General features: G+C 43.7%; 1 protein-coding gene and 1 pseudogene across 1 annotated transcript; one reads left to right on the top strand and one right to left on the bottom strand.

Moving 5' to 3' along the window:
• Positions 1-1,535: 1,535 nt before the first annotated feature.
• On the top strand, positions 1,536-1,946 carry LOC141487172 (histone H3). The gene has a single exon (XM_074185955.1). It carries the CDS (start codon positions 1,536-1,538, stop codon positions 1,944-1,946), a length of 411 nt encoding a protein of 136 aa, XP_074042056.1.
• A 1,005-nt stretch (positions 1,947-2,951) lies between these two features.
• LOC141487176 (uncharacterized) lies at positions 2,952-3,818 on the bottom strand (annotated as a pseudogene).
• Positions 3,819-10,000: the final 6,182 nt, after the last annotated feature.

Genomic DNA, 10,000 nt, shown 5'->3' with positions numbered 1-10,000 from the left:
AGAGGTAAACTTTCATTACACTTTCCGTTATATTTATGTTTTCACTACACTTTCCGTTATCTTTTATATTTTCACTACACTTTCCGTTATCTTTTTATATTTTCACCACACTTTCCGTTCACGATTATTTTCGCCAAAGTTTCCATCTGCAATATTTTCTTCACGCTTCCGAAATTCTGCTCGCTCCCAGAAGGCAGAGTAAACTTTCATTACACTTTCCGTTATATTTATGTTTTCACTACACTTTCCGCTACTTTTAAATTTTCACTACACTTTCCGTTTTCTTTTATATTTTCACTACACTTTCCGTTCGGGTTATTTCGCCAAAATTTCCATTTCAAATTTTTATTTCACGCTTCCGATATTCTGCTTGTTCGCGGAAGGCAGAGGTAAACGTTCACTACACTTTCCGTTATCTTTTATATTTTCACTACACTTTCCGTTATCTTTTATATTTTCACTACACTTTCCGTTCGGGTTATTTCGCCAAAATTTCCAATTCAAATTTTTATTTCACGCTTCCGATATTCTGCTTGCTACCGGAGGGCAGAGGTCGATTAAGTTTGACGATAGTCGTGTCACTAAGTGTTCTGGCGATGTTCTAAATTTACTGTAGTCTCTGGAGATACCCTACATTTTGTTTTATAAAAGAGAAGACATTAGTAGATCAAGATGTTCACATGATGTGGTGCTTGCTGCTGCTGCAGGTTTTTCCCGGTTTTCCTGCAGCTGAAAAAGCAAATGCGCCACTGGAATCATCAATGAAGTCGCCCCTCCGGAGCGTCAATTAAATTTTGTTGTTTCATAATTTCATGATTTGTATTACTTTCTTGACCTGAGACTTACTTCAAAAATATAAAAAATACACACGAATTCATTTCATAAGCTTTTGTGGTTCTGAAAAGAACCTTTTTTTATGGAAACGGTAAGGACAATACAGGGGGAGGCATTAAATTCAACCGCCAAATCCGTACAAGGTTCGACCTTGCCTTTTCAGGGCGTATACAACATCCATGGCTGTGACGGTTTTGCGTTTCGCATGTTCGGTATATGTTACGGCATCTCTGATAACATTTTCGAGAAATACTTTGAGTACTCCACGAGTTTCTTCGTATATCAAACCCGAAATACGTTTAACACCACCTCGACGGGCTAATCTTCTAATGGCAGGTTTCGTTATTCCTTGGATATTATCACGCAATACTTTACGATGACGTTTCGCTCCTCCTTTCCTAAACCTTTACCTCCCTTGCCACGACCAGTCATTTCGAATGTTAAGAATAAATTATATACTGCACGATACGAATGAAATACTGTTAGTGATACTAACGACAGACTTCGACTAAAGTTCTACACCGAACTCGGTCGGGTTTTGTTAAATTTCATGACTCCGCCCACAACTGGAAATCGGACCAATGGCGTCTCGTCTAGATGGTATATAATAGTTGGCGTGTATAAGCCGACTCAGTTCATATGTTGTCCGTCTATCGTTCGGTATACATTTCGTTCGTTACAATTCGCAATAGGTTTTGAAAATGGCTCGTACCAAGCAGACCGCTCGTAAATCGACTGGAGGTAAAGCTCCGAGAAAACAATTAGCTACTAAAGCAGCTCGCAAAAGTGCACCGGCTACGGGAGGTGTTAAAAAACCTCATCGTTACAGACCCGGTACTGTTGCTCTCCGAGAAATTCGACGTTATCAGAAGAGTACTGAATTGTTGATTAGGAAATTACCCTTTCAACGTTTAGTTCGAGAAATCGCTCAAGATTTCAAAACCGATTTACGATTCCAAAGTTCAGCCGTCATGGCTTTGCAAGAAGCTAGCGAGGCGTATTTGGTAGGACTCTTCGAAGATACGAATTTGTGCGCCATTCACGCCAAGCGCGTTACCATTATGCCCAAAGACATTCAGTTAGCAAGGAGAATACGCGGAGAACGAGCTTAATTTCATATATATATATCCCAATATATATTGAAAATATATACAAAAAAAAGGTTCTTTTCAGAACCACAAAATGCAATTGATGAAAGAATTCGTTTATCGATAGATATGAATGAATGAATGAATGAATGTATGATATTTTCAATAACTCGCATCACGTAAATATTAAATCACGGGTGTTTGCAGAACATGTTCAGTATGATCCAAATATGGATTATAATACTGAAATTTTTTACTTTCCGAAACGAATCTTTCGAAAAGATCATTTTTAGAAACGGCTGAGATAAATAACGAAAAACAAGCGATCACTGAATGAAAGATCGCTCATAACATCACCATCTTTTCGTAAATTTCCTCTGATTCATATTTTTGAATACCTGGCATAAATCTCGAGTGACTTTTTGTAATATACCCTATACCAAAAATGAATCGTTCTCGAGATATTCGATCGTTTATACAGAAAAAGTAGGTATTATTCGGTTCTCGAGCCATTTCCCTATAAAATTGAAAACAAGTCTCATAGAATACATAAGCTATTATTGATTCATCAAAATATTACATTCCGTCGTCTTGTAGGAGGAGTAACATTTCCAAAATGATGAACGAGGTATTTGGAGTCGATGAGTAATTCTGAAGATATAAAAATCAGTGATTTCTCAAATGGAACACCCTTAGTTTGGAAATCTCGAAATGATTTTGACTCATTTTCCTGAAACGATCCCAATATCAGAAAATAAGTCAACTGTTCACAAGACATATTTCAATGAAATAGAAAGACAGAGCAATATTTTTTAATTTTTACTCTTTTACGAAATTATTCGATTCATATCAATTCGATAGTCGGCGGCGGCGGCGGAAGAAATATTATTTATCTATTTTTTTTCTGTTTATAGGGATAGGCTAGGTAGGTAGTTCTGACTATTTATTTATATATTTGTTGGACAGTTGAATTATATACGAATTCTTGTAAAAAAAATTGTGGCCCTGAAAAGGGCCATTTGTTTTCTTAGACTTCGTCGCCGGAGAGAGAAGTCAACTGATAGAAGAATTTACTTCTTCTTTTTTGGAGAGGCAGCTTTTTTGGCTTTCGGAGAAGATGCCGATGCAGGGGTCGCTTTCGCGGTTTTCGGTTTGGGTGCTTTCGGCTTTTTTGTTGGTCCTTTGTTAGTTTTCTTTGCTTTCGAAGGAGACTTGGTTTTACTAGCAGAAGTCGCGGACGAAACCTTAGAAGCGACGGTCTTTTTATCCTCGGCAGTTACCTTTTTAGGCTTGGCTGCGGCAGCCGCTTCTTTTCCGGAGAGGCTTTCTTACCTTTCGGTGATGCAGCAGCCTTCTTGCCGGTTTTAGCTTTTTCACCAGCTACGCGTTTAACGGGAGTTTTTTTGGCCTTCGCACCGGCCGTACCGGACGTTTTCTTTTCGGTAGCCGACGGTTTTGCCGAACCAGAAGATGCCGATGCCAATTTGAACGACCCCGATGCACCTTTTCCTTTAGTTTGTACTAATGATCCGGAAGCAACCGCAGATTTAAGATATTTCTTGATGAAAGGTGCCACTTTTTCTGCGTCAGCCTTATAATTCGCCGCAATATATTTTTTTATGGCTTGTAAAGAGGAACCACCCCGTTCCTTCAATCCTTTAATAGCGTTATTAACCATTTCCGACGTAGGTGGGTGAGAAGGTTTACTTCTTGGATTTTTAACTTTCTTTTCTTTCTTCGCAGTAGACTGTGCCTGCGGCGACGAAGATGAATTAGCCGAAGCCGAAGAATTCTGATTTTCTATGTCTGCCATAGTAAAAAAACAACTGACAATATATTCTCGGAAGATAGATGCTACACTCGTTAGGCGTCTAGAGAGAATGATGTAGTCCTCCCCATGCCCCTCCCGGGTTGTGTGCCCAGGTCGCAAGCTCCCTCCTTACGGAAATGCTTCCGCAGGTTTGGACCTGGCGACCCTTTCCTTCCACCCCCGTTTCTTAAGGAAACGGTCCTCAATCCAGCTGCTGGCACTTCAGCAAGATTGATATCTAACCTCTTTTGGTTGGAAACCAGCCTTTAGGTGCTTTTATTTCCCTATCTATTCGCGTTTTGAATTTTTGGCTCTTGTTTGTCGCGGTATTCCTGACTGAATTTTTGCATGGGGGCCCCAAAGCTAACGGTGGCCAGAGTTGTGATAATCGGGCTTTTTCCCAGTGAAGCTGAGAAATGTGGTTTTGAAATTGACTCGCGGTTTTGCTGAAAGAGAATATGTGTTAATATACACTGGAATATTATACTTACCGGAGCCGCCTGACGGCGACTCGCGGGGGAGGTCTGCTGTTTTGGTCTATAGGTCTTCTGTATTTGTCCCGTTCTCTGAACCTGGGGTCGTCCATGTTCAACGCTTCGTGCAGGTCTCGAAACGCCGGGTTGTCGTGCACTCTGAGTCTTTCAAACACGCTTTCTGCGTGTTTCCTCAGGTATGTGTCCACGTAATGGGGGTCCTGGTCCAAGTCCCTGTTGATATATCTGTTGGGCATGTATCTGGGTGCGTTTAGAGCGGCCCTTATGCACGCGTTCAAAAACGTTTGTATGTTGTTTCTGTATGTCTGCGCGCAGTGTCCCCATGCTGCGCTGGCGTACAGTATCATTGGGAGGATTATTGTTCTGATCATTAGCAGCTTAACTTTCAGCCCCATGTTGGATTTGGGGCCTATAATGGCTTTAGCTTGTGTCTGGCTGATCTCGCCATCCCTATTCTCTCCCTTACGTGAGCCCGGAACGTCAGTCTTTTGTCCAGGGTGACCCCCAGGTATTTGGCCTTTTCCTTCCAGGGAATCTCTTGTCCGTTGTAGAGGACGTGTCCTTCCGGTTGCATGCGTCGCCTTCGGGTGAACAGTATCGCCTGGCTCTTGTCAGGGTTAATTGCGATCTTCCATCGGTTTGCCCATTTCTCTAGTCTATCTACTTGTTGCTGTAGGTACCTGGTAACGTGAGTTGCGCTGTTGGATCTAGCCAGCAGGGCCGTGTCGTCTGCATAGAGAGCCAGCTTATTAATGCCGTTCTCTGGCCTGGGCACGTCTGCTGTGTATATAGAGAAGAGGTGTGGCGAAAGGACCGCGCCTTGCGGGACTCCTGCTTCTAGTTGTCGGGTTGTCGAGAGTTCCTTCCTACTCTGCAGCGAAACGTTCTGTTTTCTAAAAGGAATCGATTAGTCTTACCATTGTGTCCGGGTAGCCGAAGTCGCTCATCTTTGCTATTAATCCGTTATGCCACACTCTGTCGAACGCCTTGGCGACGTCTAGGAATATGGCTCCGGTGTTGCGTCCTCTGCCGAGGTTGAATCCCTCTGTTGCAAAGTCCACGACCCTTAGGACTTGTAGCTCGGTGGAGTGTTCGGATCTGAAGCCGAACTGTTCGTCGGGAGGACTCCCAGTTCGTTGGTTTGTTCCTCTAGTCTTTTTAGGATAACGCGTTCCGCCACTTTGCTGATGGCTGGAAGTAAGCTGATTGGCCTGTGGTTTTGTGGGAGCAGGTGGTTTTTTCCTGGCTTCGGTATGTGAATCACCGTTGCCTCCTTGAACGGGCGCGGGAAATGTTGTAGTCTCAGTATGCCATTCACGATGTTTGTGATGGCTGCTATGCCTTTTCGGGGCAGGACTTTCAGTGCCCGGTTGTTATTCCGTCCGGGCCTGGGGCTTTCCGAGTGATTAGGCGTCTTAAGATGCCTTTCACCTCCTCGGGAGATGTCGCGGCCAGGGGTTGGGTGTTCGTTCGTCGGTTCTTTATTCTTCGCGCCGTTCTTTCCACCTGTCGTTCTGTTTCTTCTACTTCGTCTGTAAGAGGGACTCTGTTCTCTCTGCACTGCCTCTCCAAGTTGTCCGCGAAAGCTTCCGCCTTCTCCAGGTCAGTGTAGACGATTCCGTTGTCCCCGCGTATACGCGGGCATGGCTGACGAGGTCCGTTCCTTAGTATCTTCTGCATTCTCCATGCAGAGTTATCCTCGGTGTTTAACTCTTCTAGACGGGTAGTCCACTGTCTGTCTCTGATGTTTTTCAGTTCTTCTCTTAGCAGTCGGTTGGCTCTGTTCATGCAAGCTTTATCCAGAGGCGCTCTGGTTCTCTGGTAACGCCTTTTCAGTCTTCTTCTTATCCTAATCAGTTCCGTCGTTTCTGGTGGGAGGTGGTTGGAAGTTGAAGCGTGGGGCAGGGACTTCCCTTGCGCTTTCGTTCACCGTTCTGATTATTGCTTGCTGTAGTTGGTCCACAGCGTTCCTCAGGTCTTCTGTTGTTTCGATGCGTGGCATGTCTCCCATAGCATCGTGTATGGCGCGCTGGAATCTATTCCAGTTTATTACTCGCTTAACTGGGTTGTCTACTTCCACTTCACCTCTTCCTATTGAGAATAGGACGGGGTTGTGGTCTGACGACCCTTCGTCTAGCACTTCCATCTCCGTTGTTTCGATGTTTTGTACTAGTGCGATGTCGAGGATGTCGGCAAGTTGTTCTATGCCTCTTTGTGGGTAGTGTGTTGGCATGTGCGGTGCCACCACTGTTATCTCCTCAAATTCTTCTAATTGTCTTATTAGTATGTTTCCTCTCGCGTTTCCATACATACAGTTCCACTGTCGTGATTTGGCGTTAAAGTCGCCGATGGCTACTGTTGGTGAGTGGTCTGGGAATATTTCTGCAATATCCGTTCGTTCTAGTCTTGTTTCTCTGGTTTGTGGGCGGAGATACACTGATGCTATTCTTATTTGGCCGTATCGGCTTGTTTTGACTTTGACTGCTATGGCTTCGCCGATTGCTATGTCCGGTTCCTGTCTTCGTACTGTATTAAATCTGTTTTCACTAGTAACGCAGCGCCCCTGCGGCATTGCGTCCCCCTGGCCTTTCTGCCCTGTATATATTGTATCCTGGGATACGACATCTCATCTCAGTCCTTATTTTTGTTTCCTGTAGTGCCATGACGTCTACTTCTAGCCGCGACAGCATTTCCAGGAGCTCGTTTTTCCTGTTTCTCAGGCCGTTGATGTTCCAGGATCCTATCCTTAGGGTTTCCGGAATTCGTTCTGGCATTAACGTCTTTCGTTTTGTGTTAGTGCTGCTAAGACCGCTTGCGCGATCTTTTGCTGTTCTGAGTTGAGACTTCCTAGGACAGAGATTATCCTATTCGTGTCAGTCATGGTGTGGTTTCCCTTCGCGTTGTCCTTGTCTGCTGGGTTTGAGGCCGCTGGTTCTCCGCTTGTCGCGGCCTCTTCCCTCCCTGTTGTTGTTGTGGTGTTGTCCTAGGTTTGGGGAACATTCTGCATCCCCGGTAGCTGGCTGGGTGCGCCTCCAGGCAGTTGGCACACTTTGCTGGCGTCTCTCTTGGCTTCTCGCATGCGCTTGTAATGTGGTTTTCTCCGCATTTTACGCATCTGGCTGTGGCGTGGCAGCACCTCTGCGCGTGGCCGAAGTATTGGCAGCGGTGGCACTGCGCTACGATTCGGCTGTTTGTTCTCTGCGGTTCTGCCCTTACTATTAGATCCACGCATGTTCTTATTTGGTATATCGCGTTCTGGTCTTTGGGGACCTTGACCAGGAAGAGCGGGAGGCTCTGTTTTGTTTTCCTCGAGGTCATTCTGTGGCATTCTATGACCTCGTACCCTTGTCGTCTGAGGTCGGCTGCCACATCTTCCGCCTCGATGTTGTCCGGTATGCCTTTATCACCACGTGTAGTGGGACTTCTCTTTTTAGCGTGTAGGTGTGGAAGTCTAGTCGGGTTTCCTCCATGTATTTGGTGCAGCGCCGCCAACTGTCTTCCTCGTCTGTGTATATGATTATGCCTTCGCTCGTGAGCTTGGCTCTCGCGAAGTTTATCTTCCTCCTGTTCAGTTCCCTGGACACGTCTGTCCATTTTGTTTGTCGTGTAATACGATCGGTGGCGGTTTCGATGGGTCGACTGGTGGTTGTGTTTGCGGTTGTGCCTCCGGTGTCTCAGCATTCGGGTTTGGCCGGATTTGTGGCCATATGGTACTTCTGGGAGTTTTTGTTTTGGCATCTCCGTTTCCGTTGGTGCCATTGTCTCCGTCTCCATTTCCTCTGGTTTTTTGTTTACGGCAATTAGCGCACGGTTCTTTTTCTGGCTTTCTTGACTCGGTTTTTACAAAACCGTCCTCCGTCTCTGTGTCCGTGGTCTCCTCTGTTTTCCTTTGCCTCTTCTGGGGGGTTTCTTTTCCCGTTTCCTTGTCATTCTCGATGACTTCGGGTTTTTTGGTCTTTTCCTCTTTGTTTGTTTTTTCGGTTTTACCGTGGCTGGGGCTTTGGGTCCTCCTGCTTCTTCTCCTGTTTTTTCCCTTTTGTGTCTGGTTTTGCTCTTTCCTTTTCCTCAAGTTTTTTTCTGAGCGTCATGTTTTCGGCCAGTATCTGGTCGAATTTCCTATTTAAGTCTGTTATTTGACTTACCAATCTGTCTAGCGTATCCCTGAGTTTCGCGTTGTCCTCTCTTAAAGCTTTACACTCTGCTTCCATTTTTAGTCTCTCTGTAATTCTAGAGTAAAATTCCTGAAAGTAAGTGGGTTAGTTTGTCGAATTCTTAGTTCTGAGAAGAACTATTTTCCATAAGATGTTAATCTCGTTTAGTTCTAAGAAGAACTATTGTTTGTGTTTCTCAGACACTTCACACTTGTATAGTTTAGGTAGTCCTTCACAGGTACAAGCTTTCGCTTTCAGTTGATGTTCACTCTACGAGATCTCGAACTGAAATGATGAACTATGATGATGATGTAGTCCTCTGGTGTTCCGTTTGTTTAAATATCTGGGTCGAAGCACAGGCGGACGGGAGACTGAACGCTCGACATTCTCGTTAGACACGATATTGACGGCTTCCATTCTGCTGTCGAAATGTTCGCATCAACTTCTTTACGAAATCAATGCCGGTTTCCTATTAGACTTCGACTAGCACAATAACGTGGATAGATTCTACGTATTCCGAAAATATTTTCTGATAAGAAAAAGCTAATATTAAACCTCGACAACTCACAGTAAATTACAATGAAATATGAAGTATTGATGATTTTTGACGTAACTCCAGACAATTCCTTTCCGAAAATACTCGTAATCGATGATCTGGAAGGAACCTTCGAATAAATATCATAGGCGCGACTGTCTATAGAAACATGATACATTAGCCGATAATACTCGATAAATACACGAGTGAATAGGGGCATCGAAGAGACCTCGTGTCTACCTTCATACACGACTATAACCAAGAACCGACGCTTCTAATAGCATCAACATTTTCAAAAATTATCCCTATAAAAGTGTTCGATGAAAACGGCATTCGAATAATAACGAACGTTATTAATGTTATATTCGATAAGATATAATCATCGTAATATACTTTCAATAAAAAGTCGATACTACAACACGAACGAACGAACGAACGAACGACGATACTGTGAGCTCTATCTATAACGGAGTAATACACACCCACCCCCACCCGAAATATATAAATCGTCAATGTTATAGTCGAAATCAGAAAATGCTAATCATAAACGTTTTTAGACAACATATTAGCACGTAAATAAAAAAAAACACGTTAAAAAATAACATAAGTAATAGAGTACATGACTAGTATAACAGTAACGAACGTTAACTTTTTAGGTTGATAGGTAGGTAAGCACCATCTAAATATAGGTGGCAAAATTATTTATTATCATCGCGCGTTTCACGAAAGGAGGTAACAATGTACTGATAACAAGGCAACCCAACCGAGTGAGACCTAGCGCCCTAGCAAAAATAAATTATCATTCAGCGTCGAAACGATATTGTAAGAATTCTTTCATAATATTTTGTGGTTCTGAAAAGAACCGTTTTTTTTTTTAAGAATGTATATCGTAGACCGGAATAAGTAAATTATTTCGAACTGGTATATTTCGTAACTGCTTTGGTGCCTTCGCTGACGGCGTGCTTCGCCAATTCACCAGGAAGTAACAGACGTACTGCAGTCTGAATTTCTCTGCTCGTAATAGTCGATCGCTTGTTATAATGAGCAAGACGGGAGGCTTCCGCTGCGATACGCTCAAATATATCATT

Source organism: Leptinotarsa decemlineata, unplaced genomic scaffold (assembly GCF_025532065.1).
Source record: "Leptinotarsa decemlineata unplaced genomic scaffold, Ldec_3_MD MMD2_tig00078410, whole genome shotgun sequence".
Classification (NCBI taxonomy): Eukaryota; Metazoa; Arthropoda; class Insecta; order Coleoptera; family Chrysomelidae; genus Leptinotarsa; species Leptinotarsa decemlineata.
Note: the sequence above shows the minus strand (reverse complement) of the source record. Positions and strands in the feature narration are given on the sequence as shown.